The sequence below is a fragment of the Cercospora kikuchii genome, assembly GCF_019650295.1.
Source record: "Cercospora kikuchii DNA, contig_00006, whole genome shotgun sequence".
Taxonomy (NCBI): domain Eukaryota; kingdom Fungi; phylum Ascomycota; class Dothideomycetes; order Mycosphaerellales; family Mycosphaerellaceae; genus Cercospora; species Cercospora kikuchii.
Window position 1 is genome coordinate 774,678 of NW_025408587.1, and position 27,919 is coordinate 802,596.

General features: G+C 54.0%; 12 protein-coding genes across 12 annotated transcripts; 7 read left to right on the forward strand and 5 right to left on the reverse strand.

The window, feature by feature from the left end:
- Positions 1-2,203: 2,203 nt before the first annotated feature.
- Positions 2,204-2,692, forward strand: CKM354_000921900 (uncharacterized protein; the record flags this gene model as incomplete). Its single annotated transcript, XM_044804632.1, has 1 exon — positions 2,204-2,692. One exon carries the CDS (start codon positions 2,204-2,206, stop codon positions 2,690-2,692), a length of 489 nt encoding a protein of 162 aa, XP_044660567.1.
- A 940-nt stretch (positions 2,693-3,632) lies between these two features.
- CKM354_000922000 (uncharacterized protein) lies at positions 3,633-4,292 on the reverse strand (the record flags this gene model as incomplete). The annotated part of the gene is made up of 1 exon (XM_044804633.1): positions 3,633-4,292. One exon carries the CDS (start codon positions 4,290-4,292, stop codon positions 3,633-3,635), a length of 660 nt encoding a protein of 219 aa, XP_044660568.1.
- Positions 4,293-4,831: 539 nt separating this feature from the next.
- CKM354_000922100 (uncharacterized protein) lies at positions 4,832-7,818 on the reverse strand (the record flags this gene model as incomplete). The annotated part of the gene is made up of 3 exons (XM_044804634.1): positions 4,832-7,216; positions 7,267-7,707; positions 7,762-7,818. The coding sequence occupies 3 exons, from the start codon at positions 7,816-7,818 to the stop codon at positions 4,832-4,834; spliced, it is 2,883 nt and encodes a 960-aa protein (XP_044660569.1).
- A 1,535-nt stretch (positions 7,819-9,353) lies between these two features.
- CKM354_000922200 (uncharacterized protein) lies at positions 9,354-11,586 on the forward strand (the record flags this gene model as incomplete). Its single annotated transcript, XM_044804635.1, has 2 exons — positions 9,354-10,275; positions 10,415-11,586. The coding sequence occupies 2 exons, from the start codon at positions 9,354-9,356 to the stop codon at positions 11,584-11,586; spliced, it is 2,094 nt and encodes a 697-aa protein (XP_044660570.1).
- A 1,265-nt stretch (positions 11,587-12,851) lies between these two features.
- CKM354_000922300 (uncharacterized protein) lies at positions 12,852-13,898 on the forward strand (the record flags this gene model as incomplete). The annotated part of the gene is made up of 5 exons (XM_044804636.1): positions 12,852-12,980; positions 13,040-13,270; positions 13,327-13,384; positions 13,431-13,629; positions 13,682-13,898. The coding sequence occupies 5 exons, from the start codon at positions 12,852-12,854 to the stop codon at positions 13,896-13,898; spliced, it is 834 nt and encodes a 277-aa protein (XP_044660571.1).
- A 628-nt stretch (positions 13,899-14,526) lies between these two features.
- On the forward strand, positions 14,527-15,722 carry CKM354_000922400 (uncharacterized protein; the record flags this gene model as incomplete). The annotated part of the gene is made up of 2 exons (XM_044804637.1): positions 14,527-14,661; positions 14,718-15,722. 2 exons carry the CDS (start codon positions 14,527-14,529, stop codon positions 15,720-15,722), a joined length of 1,140 nt encoding a protein of 379 aa, XP_044660572.1.
- A 521-nt stretch (positions 15,723-16,243) lies between these two features.
- On the reverse strand, positions 16,244-19,341 carry CKM354_000922500 (uncharacterized protein; the record flags this gene model as incomplete). Its single annotated transcript, XM_044804638.1, has 2 exons — positions 16,244-16,273; positions 16,324-19,341. The coding sequence occupies 2 exons, from the start codon at positions 19,339-19,341 to the stop codon at positions 16,244-16,246; spliced, it is 3,048 nt and encodes a 1,015-aa protein (XP_044660573.1).
- Positions 19,342-20,799: 1,458 nt separating this feature from the next.
- Positions 20,800-21,846, forward strand: CKM354_000922600 (CAAX prenyl protease; the record flags this gene model as incomplete). The annotated part of the gene is made up of 1 exon (XM_044804639.1): positions 20,800-21,846. One exon carries the CDS (start codon positions 20,800-20,802, stop codon positions 21,844-21,846), a length of 1,047 nt encoding a protein of 348 aa, XP_044660574.1.
- A 123-nt stretch (positions 21,847-21,969) lies between these two features.
- CKM354_000922700 (transcription elongation factor SPT4) lies at positions 21,970-22,614 on the reverse strand (the record flags this gene model as incomplete). Its single annotated transcript, XM_044804640.1, has 4 exons — positions 21,970-22,003; positions 22,083-22,135; positions 22,267-22,370; positions 22,458-22,614. 4 exons carry the CDS (start codon positions 22,612-22,614, stop codon positions 21,970-21,972), a joined length of 348 nt encoding a protein of 115 aa, XP_044660575.1.
- Positions 22,615-23,005: 391 nt separating this feature from the next.
- Positions 23,006-24,448, forward strand: CKM354_000922800 (protein serine/threonine phosphatase; the record flags this gene model as incomplete). The annotated part of the gene is made up of 1 exon (XM_044804641.1): positions 23,006-24,448. One exon carries the CDS (start codon positions 23,006-23,008, stop codon positions 24,446-24,448), a length of 1,443 nt encoding a protein of 480 aa, XP_044660576.1.
- Positions 24,449-25,009: 561 nt separating this feature from the next.
- On the forward strand, positions 25,010-25,594 carry CKM354_000922900 (uncharacterized protein; the record flags this gene model as incomplete). The annotated part of the gene is made up of 1 exon (XM_044804642.1): positions 25,010-25,594. The coding sequence occupies one exon, from the start codon at positions 25,010-25,012 to the stop codon at positions 25,592-25,594; it is 585 nt and encodes a 194-aa protein (XP_044660577.1).
- Positions 25,595-25,824: 230 nt separating this feature from the next.
- On the reverse strand, positions 25,825-27,822 carry CKM354_000923000 (uncharacterized protein; the record flags this gene model as incomplete). Its single annotated transcript, XM_044804643.1, has 1 exon — positions 25,825-27,822. The coding sequence occupies one exon, from the start codon at positions 27,820-27,822 to the stop codon at positions 25,825-25,827; it is 1,998 nt and encodes a 665-aa protein (XP_044660578.1).
- Between the last annotated feature and the right edge of the window lie 97 nt (positions 27,823-27,919).

Below are 27,919 nucleotides of genomic sequence, written 5' to 3' on the forward strand. Positions count from 1 at the left end.
CCGACTGGCTAGTACTTGGTAACGATCGTCCATATGCTGGTGTTGTGCTCTTTTACCTCCCTCTGCTCTCAGTAAGGCGTGAGCCAGCGTCACGTTGCAAACGGCGCATAAGGTGAGTGCAGTCGTGAGTTCTCCATGAAGTCGCCTGATGCCCAGCAACGATGTTGCAGAAACTATGATAGAAATTGCTCTGCGTCACCTCGCGCTTTAGATACGAACCATTCCAAAAGCGGGAATGAAGGTGAGATTCCAAGATGCAGACAAGGCGGGCGCCAAGCCTGGACGCAATTCGAGGAAGGCATCATCATGTCACAACAGGCAGTCGCTTTTTGTAGCGCTAATCTCGTGTGTTGCTTGGGAGGAGCGATCAGCAGACAGCAGGCTTCGTAACAGAATCAAACCATACCCCGCCAAGGCCGACACATCTCTTGAGTCTTGAGTCTGTCTTCGTTTTGTGTATTTGCATTAGCAACCCAGGATGCGATTGTCGCAACATCAGACTTATCGCCCTGTCTCTCGCCCGCTCTTACGTCAGGCTCTCGAGCGTCTAAAATGATGGACTACCTGGTGTTTGGACTGCCGACATTTGCTGACGTGCAAGAACGCAGAAAGGGTGAAGGGTTCACAAACAACACTCGCGATTCTTCGATTTCTGCCCATTGATCGATTTATCCCAATGCGCTTAGACGAATGCTGGTTGCACTTCAGGTCTCGATCACGAACTTTGCTGGCTTCTTACGCCCAACGAGGTCATCAAATGTGCTTCTCATCAAGCCGGGACAACCAAGGCCCCATCTCGCACTCGGGCAACCCGAGCAGAGCAGGCCATATTCCGCCGGTCAAAACCGCCGCAGGGAAAAGCTCTTCTACGCCGTGGATGATCGCGCAATATGACAGACCTAGCAGAGCATACGGTGAGACGTCTCCTTGTCGTGACCTCATCGCAAGAGAATGCAGCTGCTGCCTCGCGCGGCGTCAAGGCCTAGCCTCTGCTCACAGATTGCTGGACTGAGTCAACGAGCGATGTGCTGTCCAGGATCTGCTCACTGCCTAATTCCACGATCAGGATAGGGATGCAGGTCGGTGGCGCGAAGACGCTTCCGCCACACTTTGTGACTGTGATCTGTTTGTCGGTTTACATCGGATGTCGAGCACCATTCTTGGTTCAGTTCGGGAGCGGGAGAAGGATTTCACACTGAATAGAAGTCCTATGTAGCGACGGGAGGTCTGTGTCAGCTGGCATGAGGCGCGGCCAATATTTGGCTCATCCAGAGACTCCAGATGTCCCAGTTGGGTTCTGGTCACAGTAGGATGTCCTCGCTAGATGGCGGATGGCTTGGCCAGACCTTCGTGGCGTGGAGAGGTATCGCCGGGATGTACACGGTGGCTTGAAACAACTCACGGCGACTGCCAAGAGCATCGCGACCAGTCACACCGTCTGTCTTACGCAGACGCAGGCACTCGAGACATGGCATGAAGTCAGACTGAGGGCCAGGAGAAGCTTCGTCACGGTCGCCAGCCCAAGACGAGATTGCGTAGCAGCACGCACAGTGCGACGCGTCACGCCACTGCAGTCGGGCGCCCGCAGGCCTGCGGACGCGGATCGGTGTCTTCGTGAGACCGACCGCGACCGGGCATTCCAGCCGCTCGACTGATCAGCTGTTGCAGCAGCTGCGGTGCGACGCCCTCGGGCCACTGCAGCAGCACGAATGGCGTTCAGCGCAAGCAGCAGCGACGTCTTCCGGCGAGCACAGCGACGCAGGCACCTGGGAAGCGACGCGCCCAGACATGCGATGGCGCGCTCGTGGCGGCCACGACACGGTGTCCATAGGCCGAGATCGATCCCAAGTCCCTACAGAGGCGCAGCTCACTCGAAACATGGGTAGGCCTGGGTACCGTGGAATCTCGTTCAGGGTGTGCAGGACTCTTCGTGGCGTGTACCCTATAGCTCTCGCTTCGGTGCCGATCTTTCTGTTAAATGCCCTATGTCTATGTCTCTCGCCGCCAACGTTCAATCGACATAGCAACCCACTCACCAGTCAACCATCTCCAAACCATATCACATACCTTGGCCGTTCACACCAACATACACATCAATACGCCAGTCAAACCTCACAACATTGCGTCACTCTACTTCTCTTCTGTGTTTCGAGCTCTATATACTGTAGAGCATTATCAACCAAGACTCCATCGATCTCTTACCATGGCGGAGGTCCTATCGCCATCGATGTGGCCAGTGCAAGCAAGAACAACGACACGCAAGCAAAAGCAAAATTCCCTACTTTCAACACCAGTCCCATCCTGCGCATCAACAGAGTGGAAGTTCGAATACTACAAAATCACGTGGATGCTACGCGAACTCATCGCTCTCGAGCCACTGAACGGACCCCAAAAATGGAAACAAGATCTGCTCATTGAAGCCTTACGACTCTTGTACTCGATCGAGAACTCTACAGATCTGCCAGTCGTGAAGCGCGAAGACCACGTCAAGTGGACAGACGTCATGGTGCGAAGGATAATAGCAGAATCACTCTGGGAAGAAGACAGTACTGTTTCATTCTACGATTGTTGCGAGCATCTACGAACCGGACGAAGCAAAGCCGGCGCAGCGAGACTCTTTCAGCAGGCCAGAACAAGCTGGACAGCCATCACACAAACAGATATTGGAACCGAATTCAGCTTGGCTGCATGAGTGCGTTTGAGGGAGGAAGGCGTTGTGTTATCAAAAATTCCCCAGGAGGACAGGCAAAAATTTGGCGGCGGCTGCTTTACTATTCCCACAGTGGTGCATGATTCGCGAACATGTCACATACTTCGATTCTCATTAGCGCGTGCAGGTCCACGAACCAGTCGATCACGGAAAAATATTGAATACTTTGCATCACTTCTTGCTTCACATTGTATCAGGTTGATCATGTGTGGTTGTGCATGTGCTTCCTCAATCGCATGCCAACGTGATGCGAACCACGCAGTCCCCCACACTGTCAAGCACTTCGATGCACCGCATATCAGGACATGAACGAAGGCGCCAATCAAGGCGTCTGGGTTCGATGGCTGCATTGCACCTGGCAGTCGCCACGTCTCTTCTTTTTGGAAAGTCTGCTGGTCCCCTGCAGACTGCATTGCGTTGCAGCAAGCCAGCTCATGAGCGACCCACTCATCAGAGGACGACAGCCAATGTGCAGTACAATGCCAATGTTCGCGTACAGCGAACATGACGCAGCTGTTTGATATCCAGCTCCATCGCACGATGAAGCAGTTGGGAGATGCTCAGCCTTTTTTTCTGAAATCATCGATGTCTTTTCGATATGCACTAAAGACAAGGGCAGGTTTGATTTACCTTAGCTTCAGTCCAACGCTAGAAGATCTGCTCCACTACACGAGGTGCTGCATGCCATCGTGGCACCCGAACTTCAACTAAACCCTCCAAGGGTCCTTTCATCGAGCTTGTCGATGTGTCGATGCAGCGCCTGTGCTTCAAAGTTCGGAGAAAAGTTACAATGACGAAGGCGTGCCACAGCCACGCTTCGCAGACCCAGGATACTGGTACTCCAAATTTCCAACCCCAACACAACCCAACCCAACTCCCATCAAGTTTCATCAATCATCATCAAAATCTCAAATCAAAGCTTTCAAGAATTCCCTCTCTCCACCGCCTGCTTCTCACACCAACTCTTCAAATCACTCGTCCACAACTCAAACTTCTCTTGCAACGTACCTTGAAACAACCACTTAACAGTATACGCCAAAACACCTCCCATAATCTCCCACGTACGGACTTCACATTCCTCATTCTCTTTGCCCGCGATCGGGATAATTTCGTGAAAGCGCTCGCTTCTGAGACCTTTCGTCATCCAACCGCCGTGCGTTGCCCACGAGACGCGATAAACTTTATTGATATCGGCTTCGAAGCTGGGGTCTTGAAGCATTTCAGAATCCAAATAATCAGATGGCTGTGAGGGTGTCGAAATATCCGTGACGATGAGATTGGTTTCTGTGAATTTGGAGGGTTTGTTGGCGTCCATGATTACGTTGAAAATGAAAGCGGTGTTTTTGTGGAGGTGGGTGAGGTCGTTGGCTTCTTCGCCGTTGACTGTGTCTTGCTTTACGATTCGGCCGCTTGGAATCCAGGTGTTCCATGCTTTGTAGTTCTCAATGTGCAGCACTGTTTCGAGGACTTGTGATGCGGGCGCGGCGATTTCCCTGGACGAGTATACTTGGAATACTGCCTCTTTGCGAGGTACGACTTTGGTCGTCAGACCTGATGCCGGCGGCCAGGAGTCGGACGACATCGCTTGGACTTGTCTGGAGAAGTGCTGCACTCCGTACCGTTGGTCCGTAGTCGATTATGGGTGCGTTCGCGAGTGCAAGCACGTTGATGTGGTGCAATAGCGTGAATCGAGGCAAGCGGTGTAATTATGAAGATATCACTTTGCATAAATCTTGGCATGCAAGCCGTATCGAATCATCCCCCATATCTTCACTCTCGAGCAGAACAGCCTCGCTGAGTCGTCATCCTTCCATGGAAGGGCTTCAGACTACTACATCGGAATGCAACACAGTCAATTTAGTAAAAGCAATGCACAGTGATCGTTGCCGTGTGACTAGGTAACTACATGTCAAAATCGGCCGTTTCGCGTTCGTCTGTTACCTTCTGCTGCCGTACTCGAATGTTCGTATCAGTCTGTTGCTACACAATGCCGAAACCTCAATCAAATCCAAAGAGCGGAGATGCAGTTATGATAGTCCGAATGCCACAGCGCCTTCCCAACTGTAGACGATGTCCAAAATGAACGCCCGCCGAGATGTGATCAAGCCCTCGTTTTGGCCGTTATGTGTACGAGCGCATAGCGTCTAGATATCCGGCACCACCCTTGAGGTCGCGGTCGAAAGTCTCCGCCACGTCTAATACTCGCTTGATATGGCCCATGGTCAATTTCTGCCCCTCGTTAATAGCCAATGCTTGCGCTGTGCGAGCCATGTTCTTGATCTGTCGACCATTGAGACGATGTCTGGACAGAGCCACGAAGTCCTCTTCGCTGAATTTGTCGACTCCAACGACGTCCTTGGTGTCGTTCTGCTCATTGAGTTCGCCTTGCTTGCGGACACGCTCAATGAAATTCTTCCAAATCTCCTTGCGGGCCTTTGGCGTCAGCTCATCATATCGCAAAGCGACATGAATACGGGACTGGAAAGCATCGTCGAAAGTCTCCACTCTGTTGGTCGTGAGGAAGAGAATGCCTTGGAAGTATTCAAGCAAGCGCAAGAAGATCGAGACCAGCGCGTTGCGGTGTATGTCGTGCACCTCTCGTTTCTCCAAGAATACATCTGCCTCATCAAGCAGTAGCAGAGCGCCCCAAGAGTGGGCAATATCCAAAATCTTCTGCAGCTCCTGCTCAAGTCGGGCGGGATCAGTGCCAAGTTCTCCGGCTGAGACAATGTACAGTGGGGACCGCAATGCCTCGCTCACAGATTCAGCTGTCAATGTCTTTCCAGTTCCTGGTGGGCCATGCAAGACGAATACCAGACCTTTGCCCTTGCCTTGAATCACGTCGTCAATGGCCTGGGCAGGGTGGAACTTGTGGCTCTCAACCAACGCACGGACAGTGCTCTTCTTGTCGTTGGGCAGAACCAGGGAGTCGTAGGCATCATCGTTCCAAACAATGTCTTCAACACCGGAGAGTGAAAATTCGAGCCACAGCTTCTCCGAGAAGGCGAACCCAAGCACTACGGGTGACGTCAACAGCAGTTGCTCTTCAGTGTAAGTGCGCTTGTCCAAGGTCTCGATCTGCTGAGATCGAATAGGCTCGCCATCTTCGTCAACTTCAACAGCGACATAATGAGGTTCGCCCTGGGCATCTTCCACCCACTTGTACTTGAATTTGGATTTGTGGTTGTTACCGCCGCCGAACTCATCATCCTCCAGCTTGTCATCCGCGCCGGGTGCATCGTCGTCGCCTGGGTCGCTGCAACACGAGCAGTCGTCATCCTCGGAGTCGCTGAAAAGGTCGTCCGATTCTTTGGGCTTAATGATGGAGATCGGGTAGTTTGCGTTCACGCGGCGGAAGGTGGCCGGGTCCACAATAATTCTGCCTGAGATGTTGATCTTGAGTATCGCCTTCTTCTTCTTCATGAATGCGAGACCTTTGTGGGACCGGTATTGCATTCCCTCCATGTTGACAAACTTCTCACCGCGGGCGATGATCTGCTTTCTGATACCCTCGGGATCGCGGTGGTATTTGAGCGGATATGCAGCCAGGCTGGTGATTTTGCGTGGCCCCTTGAAAGATTCGATGTCGACCTCAAAGTCACCAAATCCGAAGCTCTTGCCATCGTATTCCATGTACTTTCCTTCGATGCAATACCATTCCCCCTTGGCAATTGTGGCGTATTTCATTGCCCAGTCGGCCTTAAAACAGCGAGGGTGCTCCCACGCGCCGTAGCAAGAGGTGATGGCGATGTCATTGGGCGTGAACAGCGCCCAGAGGAGGTCGAATGTGATATTGCCGGCAGCCAGTAATGGATACAGCGTCTTCTTGGTTTCGGCGTAATCATCGTCGATAAATTGGACGAGTGTTCTACACACAGCCTTCTGCTGTTCCAGCTTCTTGACCACCTTCTTCTTGCGCTCAGTCTTGATCTTGTTCTTTAGCGTCTTTCTGTAGTACGTTCGCAGGTCTTCGAGGTACAAGAAGAGCAGGTTCGGGTCGATCGTGGGCTCCTCGGCTTCGAGACTCACACTCTTGCAATCTTTCATGACAACCGCCAGAACAGCCCGGAGGGCTTTCGACTTGATGTCGATGACGGTGCTCTGGTACTTGTTCTCCCAATCAAATCGTCTTCGCACCAGGAAAGCATACTCTGTAAACTCGCCCTCCTCTTCTTCCGCGCTCTCCTTCAGCTTGTAGTTGTGTATGGTGCTGTCCCAAAGCTGATCAACACGTTTGTAGTCCAAGCCATCTGCTTTCTTGCTCTTACGCTTCGTACTTGACGTTGATTTGATACTCGCACGTCGCTTCTTAAGCGCGCTCTTCTTCGGGTTGGTCTTCATTTCGTCAATCTTCGCACTGAGCTCTTGCAGCTGAAGCTGTAGGGCGGCCATATCGTCCTCGCCATCGCTTCCGGCCTCTTCGGTCTCGGTGTCCGCGGCCTTCTTTGCTTTCTTGGTCTTCTTTCGCCGGCGGGCAGACTCGTCCTCGGAGGAGGAAGAGCTCTCCTGCAGAAGTCAGTGTCAAACCGTTGGCTACCACGTACTGCCACACATACCTCGCTCTCAGACTCTTCGCTATCACTCTCCGACTCCTGCTTCTTAGTCTTACTCTTCCGCCGCCTCTTGCTCGCCTTCTTCGCTTTCGATTTCGCCGACTTCTTCTTCCGCTGCTCCTCTTCTGATGAGCTGTCGGAGCTGTCGTCCGAGGCCGATTCGTCGTCGGAGTCGCTGTCAGAGCTAGAATCGTCGCGAGAGGACTTCTTCTGGGAAGACTTCTTTCTCTTCGCCTTGGATCGTTTCTTGTGCTTCGGCCTAACGCACTTGGCCTTCTTCTTCGCAGCAGCAGCCTTCACCGGATCGTCGGCGACCTGCTTGGCGGCGGGCTCATCGGTTTCCTGGCGCTCTGAGGCGGCGGCGGCGTCATCTTTTGAGACGTCGTCCATGTTGCCGCCACTGACAGCAGTTCGCAGGGCGGTGATCGGCGGTGCAGTGGTTCGCTGGGGCGAGTCAGAAGGCGTTGAGGCGGGCGTGTCCAGCGGGGATTCGCGTACAGAAGGAGTGGAGGTGGGCGGATGAAATGACGTGTCAGTAGCTAGCTGATTGCTCATGAATGCAAGTGAACTGTCTCGAACATGCGAGGCGGGTAGCAATAGTTTGTGGAGCGGTGAAGACGGGAGGGAGAGCGGGGGGGAAGAGGAGCTTCTTCTGCTGGGCGCTGTGTGCGGCGCTGGGACGAGGACGTGGTGGTGGCAGAGTGGGCAGAGGAAGCGGTCGGTGTGCCATCAGCACCTGCCGGCATTGTCTTATAAGTACCGTGAGTGTGGCGCCAGGCAGGCAGGCAGCGGGCTCACTGGGCGACCATCCAGCGCTCAGTCGAGGACAGCAACGCGCGGGTCCAGCTGCGGCGGTGATGGTATCGAGATCACTCGGCCAAAGTGAGGCTGTTGACGCGAGAGACCGCCTTCCACGCGCCCTCAGAGCTGGGATACGGCCGGGGGTAGGCGGCTGGCAGGCAGTAGCGCGCTGCTCTCCATGTCTCGCGGACCCATGTCTGTGGATCACAGACGCCACCCGCATGCAGGTCGCGCTCCCGCCGTGCAGCCGATCGCGAGTGCGTTCGTTCTCTTTCGACCGTTGTCGTGTTGCAGCAGTCGCTGCGCGCATCGTTGCCGCACTCGCCGTCAGCCTCAGCTAGGCTTGTCCGAGGTGCTGCGGTGCCCGCATGAAGCTACGCCAACGTGAGCGGACAGGCCGATCGAACGTGGCATGCAGCGAGCCAGTGGCCGTGGAGCAGTCGTTCATGAGGCTCAGCATGGTCCCCATTTCCGGGCCACAAGGCCGCCGCCGGGGGCCTGGGAACAAGTGTGTCACTGTCCGATGCATCCTCAGCCGTTGGCCCTAGAACGAGTGACTCTACTGGAGATGGGGGTTCCTGCCTGCGAAGGATCACTGGTCTGGACGAGCTAGGAGCACTGCTCTAGCGCGATGCAGACACCGGTGACGGGCCATGGCGCCAGGCAGCGCAGCGCAGTCGATGGGAGAACGTCGTGTCTCGCTCGGCCGCTTGAAGGTTGGCGGTCGACATGGCAGGCAGACTGCAGAGCAATATAGAGGAATGATGGCAGCGAAAAGTGCAAAATTGGGGCAGGCTGGGATAGGCATAGCTCCGGTAGTTGCTCGAGTGACATGGCGAGAGGCCGAAAAGTCGTGGGCGCTGGGCTGGGCAGTGGAGCGGGCGTGGAAATAAGAAAGACGACGACGCGTTCCGACGTTCTGCCAGCTGACGCAGAGCGGGGATGGCCAAGTGCATATCATGTCTGCGAACGCAGCTGGGTCCGAGGGGAACAGCAGAGGGATGACTGCTGCTTTTGTGCAGCGCAAAGGCACGGCAGCCACGACTTTGTGCTGAGGCAGATGGCCAGCGAAAGCATCGTCCTTATCGCGGAGCCCGGATCGACGCCGATCCAGAGTTTGGCAGAGGGCAGTGGTGGGACAGCATCATCGTCGTGCAGTAGAGACTGGAGCCACCATCACCTGCCTGTCGCGCTGAACGGCCTCGATGCACTCCCCCGGCCGGCGAGCTGCCTGACCACTGCCACTCCTGCGCCGGCCGATGCTGCGGTGCGCCGACGATTAGGCCATCATGGACGGCTCGCAGTACTCCAAGCCCAGGGATGTCGCGGCCGGTCCTTCGAAGCACGCCCGGCCCGCCCATCACGACGCGCTGGCGGCGAAGCGCAGTCGACCGTGCGATGCGTGCCGTCGCAGGAAGTCCAAGTGCGTGACCGAGGACGGCAGCTCCATCTGCGTCCTCTGCAGATTCCACGGCCAGGCCTGCACCTACATTGAAGCACCCCAGCCGCGCAAGCGCAACATCCAGGCTCAGGCGCAGGCTTTGAGCGCCACCGCCAGCACCGTCTCCACCGCCTCGCAGGTGCCATTGAAGCGAAAGCGGACCTTGCATCTGAAGCCCGGCACCGGCGTCGAGGAGTACGACACGCTGCCGGGCAGCCTGTTGACGTGCACCTTGGGCTTGCAGAACCGCCATCACAGCGAATACGTCGGCCTCAATGCCGTGCCAGACGTGTACAGTAGCCATGCAGTCGACTCCACGGCAACCACGAGCGATGGGAAGCAGAAGCAAGACTACATCCGCTTCGTCCACCCGTCTCACGCCTTCCGTATCATTCCGGATGAACAAACGGAAGGCTACGAGCAAGAACGGACTGTCGTCGACGAGATCGAAGCCCTCGCCAACGGTCATGGCAAGAAGCTTGTCGAACTCTTCTTCCGCGTCGTTCATCCGAGCTTCCCTATCATCCACAAGGACGTCTATCTGGAAAAGTATGCACGATCATATCGCGAATTTTCGCCACCCTTACTTGCGGCAGTATACCTGCTCGCTTCCAGCTACTGGGCCTACGATGAGCAACTGGCAAGGTGTCGCATGATCGATACAGCAGCGTTGCAAGCTCTGGCTTTCAGCTCTCTCCAAAACACCATGCGAAGGCCAAAGCTCTCTACGATACAAGCTGGCCTGTTGCTATCGCAGTGGCAAAAAGCGTGTAAGTGAATTCCTTTCCATGCTTTTAAGTTCGCATCTTCTAGTCAACTACAACGCACTCCTGTCTCGGCGATGTACATGTGAGGAGCGAGAGCGCTAGCGACTGCAGTAGGAACGCGAGCTGACGTCGTGGCTTGTAGTCATGGGAGCATCAAACGACAACCGTGATCGATTGACAGTACAGCTTGTGAACATTGCGCACGGACTCGGCCTGCACCTCGATTGCTCGCACTGGGAGCTACCGGATTGGGAGATAGGTCTGAGGAGACGCATCGGGTGGGCATTATTCATCCAGGATAAGTGGACTTCCCTACTTGAGAGCCGGCCTTCTCTGATCAGCATGGACGACTGGGAGGTCGAAGACTTGTCTGAGATGGACTTTCCTGAAAACGTCGAAGATGACCAAGAAGGGAGTGGCGAGGTCGAACGAGGCCGTCTCGTCTTCACGTACATGGCGCACCTCTCTGTCGTTCTGGGAGAGATCCTGAGAAGCATCTTCTCGGCACGTGCGAGGCGAATGCTTGGAGGCGCTGCAGATCCTCTGGCCGTACTGCTTGAATGGATGAAGCCGCTGCAAATAAGTCTAAAGGACTGGTTCGTTACACTTCCCGAAACGCTCAAAATGGACACTGCGGCATCCATGAAACTTTCGTCGGTGGGCTACTTACGATTAGCCTATCTCACAGTTGAGGTCTGCCTTCACAAAAAGCTTCTTCGAACGTTGAACGAGACAGCCCGCCCGGACCCTACCATAGCACAAGTCTGTCGAGCTGCCGCAACGGAAAGGTTCAGTAATGGCACAGACTTCGTACAAAGACTGCAAGCGCAGCATTTGCACTCGTTCTGGTACTTCCCATCAGCGAAATGTTGCGCGTTGATACACGCCTTGGGTCAGACACTATCGTTCACAAGTTTCAGCGATGACGAGAGGGGATTGTACGAGCGGAAGCTAAAGGAGTACAAATGGAATCTCAAAGTCAACTCCGAAGCTGGAGCGAGCTTCATGAAGCAGGCCCTGGCACTAATCAACCAGTCGGTCCGCGTGGTCAGTCAAGCAGGTGATGGAAGCTCGGCTACAACAAGTCCCACTCCCGCGCTCTACGTTCCTGGCCATGATTCTCGTACGCCGGAACAGCCCCCACCTAAACACCAATGGATTCCCCACCACCCGCAACCGGTTCCGAACGGTGGCATGGTGTACGACAGCTATCACGATTACAGCATACACCATGATGCATTCTCTGACCCTAATACCGTATTCGCCCCTTTCCCGACTGAGATGGAAGGCGCGTGGATTCATGATTTGAGATGAGGAGCTGCGAGTGCAAGTTGTGCATATGAAAGACTCGGCACATATCCAAGGCTGCCGTGCAATGAACAGAGGTCTTGACTGGATGGAAACAGCGGCAAGCCAAATAGGATACAGTATGCTGGATGATGTAGTCCGCGTCACTGCGATTGCCGGATTCAAAGCTCTATCGCCGGGCTTGCGCTCGAACGGCGCGCTTGCTCAATGACCCGATGGCAACTGAGCTCTACCAAACAGCTGGATGGCGACAGTAATTCTGGAAATTAGAGCACGATTGATCTATCGCTAAGAGCACAGTGCCCCGAATGATTGAGTCTCGCATCGATCCACGATGCTCTGAGCGTAACACTAGGCGGAACGAGTACTCGCACAGATGCCAACTCGATCTACTCCTGGAGCAGGAGTAGTCGCGCATTTTTACGTAGCCTTTGGCTCCTGCGAGCCGAGCGATTGGTCACAGACCAAAGTCATTGCTGGTATTTGGAAATGCAGCTGCGGAAACCTGATTCTTCAACCGCTTTACCACCGTCACCAACTGAGCCATACCCATTACGGGTAGTATACAACGACGCTGGGGGCCTCCCTCTGGTTTCTGCAATTGTCCGCGGACGAAGGGATCTGCACTTAGCACGTGGATATGCTTGTTGCCGATTGAGTTCAGATCCACGTGTGATACACCCAATCAGCTTCACACAATGGGAGCCTAGTGTTTGACCAAGATCTAGCCCAGTCCAGACTCTTGCCCAGTCAAGCTGGTCTTCCGCCAGCACAGCGAGCAGCTGGCACGGAAGCTTAGGACAACCTCGACACCACTCCCTTTCGCGCAGATTGTGGGTAGCTTGACCCGACAAACGCACGCTACCGTCTGTCAGTGTCGCCGCTAGCATCGTGTCCCGCAAAATGGCACGCGTTCGCTATAGCCATTCAACTTTGAAGGATTCTGGCCTCACGTAGAACAAATTATTCCCGCAATAGATCCCCAGGACCCCAGATTACCCCAGACTTGTGGTGCGGATCGCGGAGATGTTCAGCGAGCTCGCGGGCCAGAATACACGTGCAGCGGGACCGAGTATCACCAACGAGGGACGGTCTGTTCAGGAGGCTCTTGCCAGGAGTCTCAGCAAGTGTCATAAGATATAAGGTCGTCGGAGACGTGCTGGTTCAGGTAGAGCAAGCAAGGCTTCGATCCAACAATACCAATCAACATCTCATCGATCCCAGTCCGTTCTCATCACCACAGTCTTGCATTGTCACCGCATCTTTTCATCATGGCACACAACCCGTCCCCCGATTCAACATCTTCGCTCAATTACGACGACGTCCATCATGCCAAACATCATCAACAACACATTGAGAACCTGGAGAAGCTGAAGCCAACGCCTTCGCAGTTCGAGAAGGTGAGCATAATGGTGAATTGACACTTTTCATCAATCGGAAGGCTGACCAAGAGACGTAGCTCTATCTTTCGCCGGAGACTCCTGTTGCTGGCAACCTGCGCTGGACATTCGGAAACCCGACACCCATTGCCCTTGGTGGCTTCCTTCTCGCCAACACGCCAGCAGCTATCGATCTCATCGGATGGGGAGGAGCTGGCGGTGGTAATGGCAATGCTTCAGCAGGCACTGGTGCCTACTTCTTCCTGGGAGCAGTGCTACTTTACGCTGGCGGTATTGGTGAATGGATCTTGGTAAGATCGGCGTATACTCAATTGTTGCGGACGCGGAAGGCTGACGAATTGGCCAGGGCAACACATTCCCGGCAGTCGTGTTCTTCACTTTCGGAGGCTTCTGGGGAGCATTTGGTGAGTTTCCTCGAATTTGCTATGTGGAACATACTAACAATGGCAGGTGCAACACTTACTCCTTTCTTCAATGTCATCAATGGATATAACGACGACTCGCCTGCATTCTATCGCAGCTTCGCCATGTTCTTGATGTGGATGGCAGTCCTCTGTCTTCTCTACGCCATTGCCGCCATCCGAACAAACATCTGCCTCGTCGCAATCCTCCTTTGCTTCGTGGTCACTTTCCCGTGCCTGACAGCATCGTACGTCTCTTTCAACCGATCGCTCTTGACGGACTTCGCTGACAATTGACAGGTACTTCTACGCTGCAGATGGCCTCGTGGCTCTCAGCAACACCACCCGAATCGCCGGTGGTTACTTCTCCTTCATCGCGAGCATCATCGCTTGGTACCTCTGGTTCTCCATGGTCTTGGAGTCTGTCGATTTCCCGATCGCTCTTCCCGTCGGAGACTTGACCAAGTATGTGAAAGGCAGGAGCGAGAAACTCAAGAGTGCAGCAGAGATGGCGTGAGGGGAAGGTATGATCTGTATACATGTACATTATGATTGACGAGAATACGAGCACATCTGCAGTGGCACCGCAAGCATGACTTCGTTGAGGACACGTATGTCGGTGCACATGCACGTATATTGACGTGGCCAACTTTGATCAGCGACCCTAGGGGACGTGGGCCAAGAAGACGCCCCCTCTCGAGGCCTTGCATTTTGCAACGTATGCTACTTTTCAAAGACGTGCTCATGTCGTGGAGATCGCTGTTACTGGCCTAGATTCGGACGTTCCGCCCACTGGAAGAGGCAATTCCTACTTGGCGCATGTTCGATGTGAGTTTCCTAGCAATCCTGGTGGCTTGTCGAAGCTCAAAGCGAGCTTTCCGACCCGACTCTCGCGATGGAGGCGGCTTTGGATCCGGCGGAGGTGCAGCACTCGCCTTCTCGCAACAAGAAATCACGAAAAGAATAAGTACAACAGCTTCTGCGTTCACACTGACACATTCTACAAACACTCCATCCATTTGTTTACGGAAACACTTCGTCGGTTGCCTTGACGTCACACTGCTGGAACTTTGCAAGACCTCCACCGAACTGCAACTTGAACACTCTTCCATCTTCGCCCGCAAGCTTTGCTGCGCGATAACAACATGGCAGAAACACAGAAACGACTACGCGTTGGTGTCATTGGTGCTGGCGAAGTTGCCCAAGTCATCCACCTTCCCGTTCTAGGTCTTCTCAGCCATCTTTATACCACAACCGCCGTTTGTGATATCTCGAAAAAGGTAAAACAAATTTCGCAGATCATCGCAGGCAATATCAGTGCTAATTCCTTAAACAGACCGCCGAACACTGTGCTGCCAAATTCCATATACCTCTGGCAACAAGCGACCCTAACGACATCTTTAAGAGCTCAGACATCGACGTCGTGTTCATACTCACTAGCGACGAATTTCACGAACCATATACAATCGCAGCCCTCGAAGCCGGCAAACATGTCATGATCGAGAAGCCCTTCACCCTCTCCGTGCAAAGCGCCGATCGTGTCATCGCCGCCCAAGCCAAATCCAACGGCCTCGTCGTCTTCATCGGCTACATGAGACGCTACGCCAAATCCTTCACTCAGACCTTCAAACGCGAAGTCGAATCAATCCCAAGAATCCACTACGCCCGAGTCCGCGACTTCCCAGGCCCGAATCCGCTCTTCGTCTCTCAAAGTGGTGCCTTCGCCGTTAGGCACGTAGACGACATTCCCTCTTCTGCTGCAGAAGATCGAGATAACCGTCTCAATGCTCTCTACAAAGAAGTCTTCCCCGGCGACCAACCCATCACAGAACAGGGCATCAAACTCTGTCGATTCCTCGGAACGCTCGGCTCACATGATCTTTCCCTCATGCGTGAAGTTCTAGGCTCCCCATCAGAAGTCTTAGCCGTTACAGCCAACGATCCAGTTTACACGGCCATGTTCACATTCCACAACACCAAATCCCCAGGCAAAGAGCCCTTTACCGTGACCTACGAATCCGGCTGGGATGAAGTACCAGATTTCGATGCACATCTTGCGGTATATGGAGAGAAGAAGAGAGTCTGGATTCAGTACGATTCTCCATTTGTCAAGGGATTGGCGATCAAGGTCGTTGTGCAAGAAAAGAATTCCGAAGGAGAGATTGAGACGAGAGAGATGTTGGGCTCGTATGAGGATGCTTATACGGTGGAGTTGCAGGAATTGTACGAGTGTATTGTGAATGGGAAGAAGGTCAAGACGTCAGCGGAGGATGCGAGGGAGGATTTGAGATTGTATGATGAAATGTATAAGAAGTGGGCTGCTGGCCAGGCTGCCGCGTAGGATGGAAGTACGTCGTAATGTTGAGACGCGCTTGATCAAGACTGGAGGAGCTGAAACTGGGACGAAGAGCAGAAACTATGTCTGCAGTCAATCAGTTGATCAACTGCACAAAAAGTACATATGATAAATTTTGTCCGGTTATGTCCCTATCTTAAATCGCTCTGTGGCGCTAATTTCAACACAAGAATCTCGCTCTCTCTCATCCTTTCTAATGTATCCTTGGAAATGCGTGCAAAAGGCAATCAACGCTTTTGTGAAAGGTTGTGATTAGTAGATAGCACACATTAGATCCGTTGTATGACGTGGGTATCATCAGATGTTTGGCCATCCCAATGGCCGTTGGCGCTAACATGAAATGCTGGACGCTGCAGTAGAAGTCGAACAATATAAGGAAATCCATGCCTGAAAGGCAATTTGGTGCACAGTGGTTTCGTCGCTGCTTCCGTGGTCGTCTCGACGAATTGTTTCGGAAAAGGGTAAAAGTGAAGTCCAGAGAATGTTGGCCTGGTGGGCGAAAGTTATCACTTTACAGTGATCACAACAAGGGCAACCTGTTACATGTCAGCGGTCGCTTGAAACATCTCACAACAATAGGGCTTACCACAGCCCCGATCACGAGCAATCCAATGACGCTCATGATTCGATTCAGCATCCTCCACCATTTGGCTTTGCGATATGTCCGCTCGTCTCTCCATCTTTGCTCCGCATCGCCCGCTTCATGACGCATCATGGCCTGCTCTATATCTTCCTCGCTCCCAGGCAAAGCAGCACGATGTTTCTCCAATTCGGTCTCGCTCGGTGGCTGTTTCGGCAGAGGCAGCACAGCTGCCAACATCCAGAACAACGGCATGACAAAGCCTAGCGTGAACAACAATACCTGCCGATTGCATCGAGAGCGAATGAGCGTGTCAAGGCTCTCAGTAAAGCTAGGAGCTTGCCAGAAAGACAGACGGGTTTGAGACGTTCGTTTGCTGGGCGCCAGGTGCGGTTGCTGGCTGATCAGTGAGCCTCCAAATTCCGAGAGGCGATCCTTCGTCATCGGTCTTGGGAATTCCATCTGATCCCACTGGCCTTGTTTGCTGTACTTTCGGAGAGGTTTGTGGCGGGGTATGCGCTGAGGCGGCGAGCTGTCGGGGTCTTGCAACAATCCCCATCGCGGCTGACCAGATGGAAGGACCTCGAAATCGGCGCCGTGTTCAGGCTGTGCGGGATCTGCTAGAATGGGCATCGAGTCTGGTCGGTCGTCATTCGAAGGTCGAGATCGGTTTGTCTTGTTGCTCTTGTTACTCTTTTGGCTTCTGTGGCTCTTTCGAAGTTTGGATTTACGCGAAGCTTCATTAGGCCTCGTGCGAGGGCGGAAGATCGCAGGCAGGAAGTGGCTACTTGTCGGACTCACGTCGCCTTCTGTACTGTATGTCTGCCCTAGACGACTTGTTATACTGTGGTCCGTCCATGTGCTGTCGCCTCTTCGATGCTGTTGTGGTGCCGTTCGCGCTCGGTCTGAATTTGACAGGCTGCTCAGCGAGATCTTACTGGACAACTGCGCGTTACCACTGTAGAAGTTCCTTGCCCATACGGGGAAGATCCCGCCGCCCTGGCTGCTGATGTCGCTACCAACATAGCTGACTTCGCTTTGTCCGCGAGAATGGCCTGGAGTCGTGTTGCTTCGTCCCCGCAGAGAATAGCCAGATCTCTTCTGATGAAGCGAAGGCCGAGTCATCTCGGATAGCGTGTCGAATTGCTCGTCGCTGTCACGACTCTGGGGAACTGGGGGCATGGGAGGAAGCGGGCCATCGTACTTCCTCGTTCCCGCAGAATTACTCGGCCCTGCATTCTCCACGACTGTTGCGCTGTGTTGTGTCCGGAATAGTGGCTGCGGCACAGCGGACTCTTCTCGATAGATACCCAGTGTCATATCTCCCACATCCGTGCCTGTTCCATGCGTGGCCGGCGATGGCAAACTCGATGCGATCGAATCCACTGGAGCACTGCGACGCCGCGACCCATCGAAGGTCATGGAAAGCGGCGTCTGCTGGCCGGACGCTATTGTCAACACCCCGCTGCCAGCAGACCAGTAGCTGAAATGGTGACTACCCGCCCTGCCATCGCTCTCGCTCGCGATGGTGCTCAGGTGGTTGCTGAATGGGCGTCTCGGGTAGGGTAGCGTATCGATATCCTCCTCTGCGTCCATTGTGTCATTTGAACCACACTGTGCTGTCCGTGTCCGATCCTCGCTCGCTTGCGAAGCTGCCTGCGAGGCCAGAGATATCGACGCAGGCTTGTGTCGCACTCGTCGCCTAGGTATGTACAGTGGCGGAGGGGTGCCGCCGTTGTCGAAAGATGCCCACGAGCTGTGGCTCGCCAAACGCGCACCAGGAGGCTGAACGCTGTATAGCTCGAGCCGCGAATTGATCGAATCGATCGAGCTCGCTGGATGCAGTAGGCGTGGCCGCGAGACCGAGTGGCGGACCACGCTGCCCACACTGGGGCTGTACGCGACGAAATTGGGCGATGACGAGTGCGACCGAGGAGCCTCAGAGATCGAAGCCGGCTCCGAATCATACACTCGCACAACGGGAGATGAAGTTACGTCTTGAAGGTTAGGATTGCTTGGTAAAGTATGTATCGACCCTGTCGAATATGCTCTTCTCCAAGTCCGTGGTAACGATGTGGGCGAGTCCGAGTCGCTAGGAGATTCGGAGGGCGGTGCAGAGGGTCGTGAGGCTGCAACAGAGGCGTCCTGTAACGTCTCCGACCCTGGTCCCGGCTCGACCGGCGAGGATGTAGACGTCTCAGACTGCGGGACAGCGCGAATGGTCGTGCTCAAGTCTGGAGATGCTTCCTGCAGCGTCTGCAGCGACAACCTGCCCGAGGCATCGGCGTGCGCGCGAGCTTGATTCTCGTGCTCGTGCGGCGTGGGAGTTCCACGAAGAGTGGTGACCTGGCTGGAGCGATGACTTCGCGAGCTTTTGCTCCCCAAGGCAATTTCGCTACTGCTCTGCAATGTGGAACATTGCGAGAACCATCCTGAGGATGTGCTTCGGCGGTGGCCATCTGAGCTGGCAAGCGTGAGCTGCGACGATTCGGAATACAGGGTTGTCGACGGTGCTCGATCCTGTTCTTGATCTGTTCCCGACACCTCATTTGCTGAGGTGTGTGCTTCTGAAACATGCGAGACCCGGCCTGAATCCGGAAATCCTTGTTCTGAGTCGCTAGCTCGCGTCAAGCGAGGTATGGCGCCTGTCTCTTCCGCCGCCGCCGCCCGCTGTGAATGCGTTGCAGGATCTTCTTGGCCGTCATCGTCACCGCTGTATTGTGCATCTCCGTCGGCGGAGTCTGGCGAGGTGTAGAGTGCTGGTTCTGAGGTCGAGACCGAAGGCTGCACCAAGCGAACCGTCGGCTTGTCGGGAACGGAAGTGGAGCTCGGGTTCTGGCTTTGGCGCCTCAGCTTGAGCTCGTTTGCGCTGTTCGCCGCTCTCTTGTCGCCGTGCGCGTCGCGGAGGTTGGTGAGATCGCGTTGGGAAGCAAACAACCCTCCGCCCCTCGCGTCTCTGGACTTCCGCTTGGCCAATCGCTCGTAGAGTTCTTTGCGTTCCCTCACCCGGCCGCCGGACGACATGGGCGTGATTATGGAATTATTACTGTGTTAGAGAGCGAGAGTGGGTAGGGATCGTGGGCGTTGGCATAATCAAAAGAGTGACAGGCGCGAGAGCAGATATGCTCTGCGCAACCGAAAGACGCCTCGCTCAAGCTCGCTCGCGATCCAGCGTGAAGTGTGCGCAGTGGGCGGTTGTTGAAGTATGTACAGCTTCAGGAGTCGCCGAAGCGGTCTGGTCGTCCGTTGCCAGCCAATGCAATTGTCCGTGTATGCAGGCTGCACGAAGAACGGGTCCCACCAACGGCGTGGTTTATCCTGGTCGCGCAGGCGCTCGTGGAGTGGCCGGGGTCGTGAAGACAGAGAGAGTGCGGCAGTGGAACCAACATGGAACAGGAAGAACAGCGAAGAGAGAGATTCGGGCGAGATACACTCACAAAGTCAAGCCCGCTGACCACGATACCGCCGTTAACAGTCTTGCGGCTTTCGCAATCGATAGGCAGGGATGCCACGAACCATGATGGAAATTGAAGCTGGCCATTTTGACGCGATCACGCGGAAATGACACGCCAGCTAGCAGCATCGTCTATGCCGCCGCCCATCGACCAATCAGCCACGCGCCGTGCCGACTTCACTGTCGCGCTGCGCTGCGCGTCCAGAAGCTCCCGGTGGAGAGTCCGCGCGCTGAGTCGTGCCGTGAACACTCCCAGCGTGTGTCGAAACCTCGAATTGTGAAGCTGAAGATGGAAGTCGCCCAAAGGGGATCCCCGGGCGACACCGTGGTTGTTCTCAGCAATGCAGTAAGACCCCAGCACTCCAGAATGCTCGAGTGATACAAGTGCGAGCCGCTCCCGAGTGTGGTTCGCGGTCTGCCGTTCTCTCATGTCATGCATACGTCGGCAGACACACGGTGGCAGTCAGTACCACGGCTCCCGAAACGTTTCTCCAGCTTGCATGAGCCATGTGTGATTGCGACAGTCCCGCCGTCCGTGGTTCGCGACGGCCGATCATGCTCTCGAAGCAGCTCTTCAGGAGCTCGCGTCGCGGTTCCTCGCGCTGTGCGCTTATGCAAGCTCTTAACCTTAAGTGACGACTGTCAATTTCCTGCATCCCTATCCTGCACTTCTAGTGCACTGCCAGCTCATACTTGCAGCGGTGGGCGCTGCTGCAGTAGTGGGCGCAGCAGCAGCAGTAGCAGTATCGGCTGACGCAGCGGTTGCCGAGACTGGACGAAAGACGTTGCGATTAGAGATGAAAGCCGGTGGAGGCCACCATCACACTGCGCAAAACCAGGGACCTCTGAACAGCAAGACCAGCAAACCACCACCCGCAAGATGCCTCCTCCACCGACGAAAGTGGGCAAGGCCTTGCAAGGCGGCTACCATCTGCTCGGGCGCATGAAAGACTACTATTTCGGGCCACACGGCAAGTCGATACACCCCTGCTTGCAGAACAATATCAAGTTTCTGCATTTGACTTTCCATGCCTTGGCACCACCCACTCTTCACTCGATCATCAACTAACATGCCCTGGTTTACAGAAGCGCCGCCTGCGATCTCCGAGCGAACAGCCCTGCTCTGTGGCTTGCTCTTTACTGCAATCTTCATCGCGCCATTCTACCTCAGCCCGACACTTCGCGCCACACCACTAGCCTCACGAGATGCCCCTGCTGTCATCAAAGCACGAATTCGGGCAGTTGGCCTGACTTGTATCGCCTCAACCGTTATTGCCGTCTACATTCTGGTGTCTCGGGGCCATGCAACACCACGAGACGTCCTCCGCCTGCTTGGTGTCTGGCCGGTAGATTTTCTCGATTGCGCCAGGACACTAGCGTTGCTGTCGGTTCTCTTCATAGGGCCCTTGTACGAAACCATCCTCGTCGATGCTGGATGGAGACTATGGAACCTCGCGACCTTCAAAGAGAAGTTCTTCACCGATTTGCGAGGCCTTAGGAACAATGTCGTGGCGCCATGGGCTGAAGAATGGGTGTTCAGATCGCTGGTCATATCACTGTACCTTCTGGCTAAAGTGTCGCCGCAACGAATTATATTCACGACACCTCTCATCTTCGGAGCGGCTCATGTTCATCACCTGATCGAGTTCGTCCGAAATGGCAATGCACCATTGGGACAAGTCATCCTGATAGGACTTGTGCGCAGTCTCTTCCAACTGACATATACAACGATCTTCGGCTTCTTTGTTGCGTTCGTGTACCTGCGCACCGGCAACGTCTTCGCAGCAGTCACGGCGCATACCTTCTGCAATTTTATGGGATTCCCAAGAATGATGGGTAGAGTGGGACAAGTGGAATACGAGGGGTACGAAGTGACACCCGATGTTGCGCAGGGAAAGCGGGATGATGGTGCGAATGAGGTGAAGTTGTCGAGCATTTACCAGCCGCAGAATGTGCGCAACATTGGGATACAGTGGACAATAGTCTACTACATGCTACTCGTCGCGGGCTCGTATGGCTTCTATAAGCTGCTGTGGCAGTTGACGGAAAGTGCAAACGCTCTAGCCTCGATATAACAAGCGAATTCATCTGTTACCCCTCGGCCATGCCGTTTGGGGGAGGAGCTGTGTTTCAATCTTTCCCACTGTCAACATGTGACCACTTGACTGGGTAGTAGAACCTTGAAGCTCGTTCGTAGACTATACGTCGTCCTCGTTGCCACTGCCGTCTCGCCTGTGGAGTTCTCAGTCAGCATGCTCACTGCGACTGCCAGATGAAGGTCGTTCTTGCTAGGGACTGATATGAAACTTACGGTATGTACTGAACGCCGGCGTTCTCTGCAGCCGCGACGTACTCTTCTGGCAGCTGTCGCAAGTGTCAGTACGACCCCTAGCCGACACGCATCCGGACCTTGCAAGCTTGCAACTCTTCGATTTCATGTGAATGGTCGACGGCAATATGCCCCACGAGCTGCATCGCAAGTTCAAACGACTTACCACTCCGTTCACTTTCGTCGCATATACGCCTGGCACATATCCCGAAATGCGCAGCCACCTGCTAACCCAGCCCGTGTTGGTGTCATTCACTGTCACCAGGCCCTCTACCGAAAGCAGTCAGTGACAGGTATCGTAATGTCTGAGACAAAGTTCTTCGCGAATTGAAGATGCCTTGTAGCGACCAATCTTACCCATGACCTCGCTTGTGCAGTCGCCAATCGTGTCGCTGCTGTTCTTCATCTCCAGGAAATCTTCGCAGTTGGGACAGCCGGATCTGCTCCACTTGGAGTAGGTCTGCACGAACGCGCAGACCAGGCAAGCGCGTAGCCCGCGAGGGACGCCAGACATTTCGAATTCAGCCGGCCGTATAGAATTCTGGTTCCTTGTAAAGTTCGGGTTTTATAGTCGCCTGATGGTATAGATCCTGTTTCGATTGAAAGCCTGGTGTCGTCGTTGGCGGTGTTGATGTATTGATGTTGAGTGTGAATGGAAAGGTTCCAGCATGCCTGCACAAATGCAACCCGCATATGGCATTGCAGGGGTCGGTGCTGACTCCGCCCCGAGCGCCTTGGCGGTGGAATCTTCTATCCATGTGTCTAGCCCATCTCGTCATGATAACCATCCAGCAACACTCCTCGGCATTCTGCGATCCGCACAGTCAGTCTCTACAGCGACCCGCGAACATCAGCATTGGAATAGCTGCGCTCCACAGAACACAGTCGAAGGAAGACAGACGGTCATGGCGGGGGATGAAGAGCTGGACGCCGTTGCGCTGAAGAACAAGGGCAATGAAGCATTCAAGGCGCATGACTGGCCGGCCGCTGTCGACTACTACACCAAGGCTATCGAAAAGGATGGCACGCAGGTCGCCTTCTACACAAATCGTGCACAAGCCAACCTGAAGCTCGAGGCGTACGGCTACGCGATTGCCGATGCAACGAAAGCGATAGAGCTCGACCCAGAGTCCGTTAAAGCATACTATCGGAGAGCTGTAGCGAATACCGCCATACTGAAACACCAAGATGCCATCCATGACTGGAAGATTGTTGTGCGCAAGAACCCGGGGGATAAGCTCGCAAGAGCGCAGTTTGATGCATGCAACAAAATGGTCAAGCGGGATGCGTTCCTCAAGGCCATCGAAGTCGCAGACGCCCCGTCCGCCGCCGAGGGGTTGGACCTGGAGAACATGGCTGTGGAGGAAGCATACGATGGCGTGCGCCTGAAGGACGAAATGACACAAGAGTTCATCGAGGACATGATACAGCGCTTCAAGGATGGCAAGAAGATTCACAAGAAGTATGTCTACCAAATCATCATCGCAGTCAAGGACATTGTGTACAACGAGCCTACCATGGTAGAGACACATGTGGACTCAGATGTCAAGTTGACAGTCTGCGGAGACACACACGGTCAGTACTTCGATCTTCTCGAAATTTTCAGGCTCAACGGCTTCCCTTCGGACAAACACCACTATCTTTTCAACGGAGACTTCGTCGACCGAGGATCTTGGTCGTCAGAGATCGCACTTCTGTTGTACAGCTACAAGTGGCTGTATCCCAAGTCGTTCTTCTTGAACCGCGGCAACCACGAAACGGACGACATGAACCGAATGTACGGATTCGAAGGCGAGTGCAGACACAAGTATAACGAACGTGTGTTCAAGCTCTTCTCCGAATCTTTCTCTGCTCTGCCGCTCGCCACGTTGATCGGAGACAAGTATCTGGTTCTTCACGGCGGCCTCTTCTCGGACGATCAGATCACGCTCGATGACATCCGTAAACTGAACAGACACAACCAACGTCAACCTGGCCAAGAAGGTCTGATGATGGAGATGCTGTGGACAGATCCGCAGACTTCGCCAGGCCGTGGACCATCCAAGCGCGGTGTTGGACTGCAATTTGGTCCGGATATCACAAAGCGCTTCTGTGAGAAGAACGGCCTGGAGGCTATCATCCGCAGTCACGAAGTCCGCATGGAGGGTTACGAGGTCGAACACGACGGGAGATGCATCACTGTCTTCTCGGCGCCAAAGTACTGTGATTCCACAGAGAACAAGGGCGCATACATCAACATCGGAAGCGACTATAAGTTGGACTTCCACAAATTCGACGCGGTGCCACATCCCGATATCAAGCCGATGGCCTACGCCGGAAATCAGATGCAGTCCATGATGGGTATGTAGGAGGCGATATATCTGCACTGTAAGATCATGACGAGTTCACTTCATTGGACAAGGATCAACATTTGGATTGTCCTGCCCGTTGCGATACTGGGCATTGATTGTATGCATGGCGATGGAATGTATGTAACCTCATGGCGAGGCATTGGACGTGCAGCTACGAAGCAATTCTGACGAAGTCACGACATACGCTGCTGCTGCCGCTTTCACGCAATTGACGGCTTGTCTGTGTGTCACTGGAGCTTGAGAGTATACAGCCTCTTTGAAAAGTCCCAAGTGGCACAAATGCAAGTCCAAATTATTGGCTAGTGAGCACATTCTGTTCTTACAAAACACGATTGATAATGATGGTATCGTGCAGTGCAACCGGGATGGACTGGTCCTTGCAGTCAGTCCCCGGCTGTCAGTCTCTCGTTGTTGAACAGTATGGCCCTCTTTCGAATTGCTGCCTGAACATTTTATGGAAATATGGTTGACCTTGAACCTATTGACCCACATGTGCCGCGCACCACATATCTTCCATATCGAACACCAGCTTCGGAAAACATCAAAACTACATTCAAGATGAGAACGCCAGGAAGGAGACCAAGAAGACCTATCGATGGCGCACCAGAGACATATCAAAAGTCACTTCACCTCGAGAACTTCAGATCACTCGAGCCAAGCTCCGCTACTCAAACTGGACGACTATCCCAAGACAACGACTTATCCTCAGAATCTCTCGCACTCAAGATCCAATCGCTCCCTCAAGAGCTCCAAGATCTAATCATCAACCTCACATTCTCCATTCCCCAACATCAGATCATCCTCATCACATACTCCTACACTCCACCCTCGATCCTCAACGTCAGCAAAGCAATCCGTGGAGAGCTATGGCCCAAGTATTTTGGCAAGAACCAATTCTTGCTACAAGCACCGGGGAACTTTTGGCACATTTACGAGAAATGGAGTAGTTGTAAAAGTTTCTTCCCTGAGGGCTATGAAGAAGCGGAGGGTATGGTGTCACGGCAGAGGGAGACAAGAATCAGCGACCTGGTAGCGGATGAAGGGAACAAACCGTTTAGTGAAGAAGATGAACGACCCGGTGCGATCCTACGAAGATATTGCTCGGGAATCACGCCTTGGACTATAGTGTATCACAGGATATGATTCTACTTCAGCCCTTGAGTATCTGGAAGCTGTGGTAGCAATTGCTAGTCACGGAGAGTAAGATATGGAATAGGAAGGGGACGTGGAGGAGAGGCGGCCAGACCGGCAATATCAGGACCATTGCGGCGTGGACGACATGAAACTTGGAGGCCATGTCAGCAATGTTCATTCTCATCTCTATCTTGGGTATCATAAACGCTCCTCATCATGAGTCCATTCACGAGCGTTGCTCATATCAAAGCAACCGCAAATGACGTTAGTGCTGCCACCACTACTGTCCTCATCAAGGATAGTTGCGCATTCGTTCCGTCACCCAAATAGTAGACTGCGCCCAGATAGCTGCAAGTCAAGTCACCAGTTCGTTTCCCATATCCTCTTTCCAGCCCTCGGCCAGGATAGGGACAAGCGAATTGCATGGATGCAGGGCAGCTTTGCATCAGGCTGTAGCACAGGTCCTCGCAGGGCAGCACCTCTTTGTACGGCCCAGGTTTGATGGTTTCATCGATTGCGGGATTTCGCGACTGATTGGTGGCGAAGCTCGAAATGAGGGTCTGATCAAAAGCGATGGTGCCATCAACTGTAGGGGCGTCTTCCATATTAATATAATTCTCGTTCAGCTTCGTGTCGCTGAGCATCGAATTGTTGTTGTAGAAAGGTTGTCCAACATTACGTATTTGCAAGTGATCCGCCATGTTCGAGAAGTCCTCGCATCGAGGTATGGAAACAGCGCACAGCCACTCTTTGTATGCTGCTGCACAGTCATCGCAGCCTTTGGCCAGTGAGTATTTGGACTCAGAAGTCGTGTTGCACGGAATTTGCGCCAAGGTGTAGTTGAAAGGCGCATACCACTTCAAGGTATAATTTTCGTAAAATTCCTGTAGGGCTTCGAACGTCCCGACATCGGGATTATTTGGGTTTGCAGGAACGGCGTACGCCACTTCGTCGCAGAACGTCAAGTTGAAGAGCAGTTGACAATTGCCATCTGTCTTCGTCCTGAACGGGACAGCTTTCCAGACCTTGCCGCCACCACCTACAACGCCGTCGCCAGATGCCGTTGAATTGCCGTCAAGGGCAAGGTACGCATTGTAGTCACTCGAACCATTGAGATTGTCGACATAGAACTGTTCCTTTGGCTTGCGTCCCAGACCGCGCGTGATCATACCCATGGATATGTTCGTCTCATTGCCTGACAAATCGTTCTGATCAGCCTTCAGCTGTTTGTTGGCGCGTATGAAGTTTTGCAGGCCACAATATGAGTTCTCCATCCCGACCAAGCCGGTAAGATTCTTATTGCTGACGAACAGACTGAACGGCGCTGCCAGATCTAGCCACTCTTGATAGACAGGGTCATCGGGCGCAGCTTGCGTCAGGTTGTCCGTGACCAAGAGTGCGGAGTTGATGTCCGTATCGACCTGGTATAAGAATGGATCGTTGAACTCAGCAGCATGGAAGTAGTCGTCAATGGAGACTGCCAGCTCGAGGTTCCAGAAGCCAGTAAACCCTTCTGGCAAACTTGGAGCATGCACGGCCATGTACCAGTCGCCGCTGGCATTGGGCACGGATGCGTTCACAAATCCACCTCTGAAAGGATGAACGGTCTGCGTATTGTTGCGCCCACCCGGTCCAGGAGCCTGGTTCTCAGAGGTGGTGGACACATAGAGTGTAAGCTGACCTGGGGACAGAGAGGCGACCTCTGTATTATTCGTTGGTTGCGAGCACACGTTTGCAGAGATGTAGATAGTCCGGTCCGTATTGCTGTTTTGTCGCTTGCGCAGCTCCGCGTGCTGTAAATCGACATCCCGCTTTCCAGTCAAGTCGTTTGGGAGCCCAGGTCCTTTCTCAGTGCGATTTGCCGTCAGAAAGCGGTTGGGGTACAAAAAGATAGTCGTGTTGCTGGGGTATATATTGTAAGGCGTGCCAATGTTGTTGCCGCTGATCTGCGCTGCCTCTGCGCTCTGTCTCTTGGCTAGTGTCGACGCATCCTTCTTGCCAGTCGCTCGCTCTTCACCCTCGTCGATGCCGTCCTCATTTCCCAAATATCGTATCCGATGCCAGTTGTGGTCTTCGCCGCCCCTCAGCTGCCCGGTCCCATCATATGCCAACTCAGCTGCATATGCGAAGTGTGGATTCGACAGTGACCAATAAACCAGCACAATGAGCGCAAGTGCGCCCAAGGAGGCAACGAGACGGGTCTGGAGGGGCGAGAGTTTGGGGCATTGGCATAGCATCCTGGGGTGGACCGGCGGTCGTGGGAATGGTGGTACCGGCGCAGGGCGGTGGCCCCACGCTTAGGAAGTGAGCGCCAGCTCGGCGGATAGACAGTGA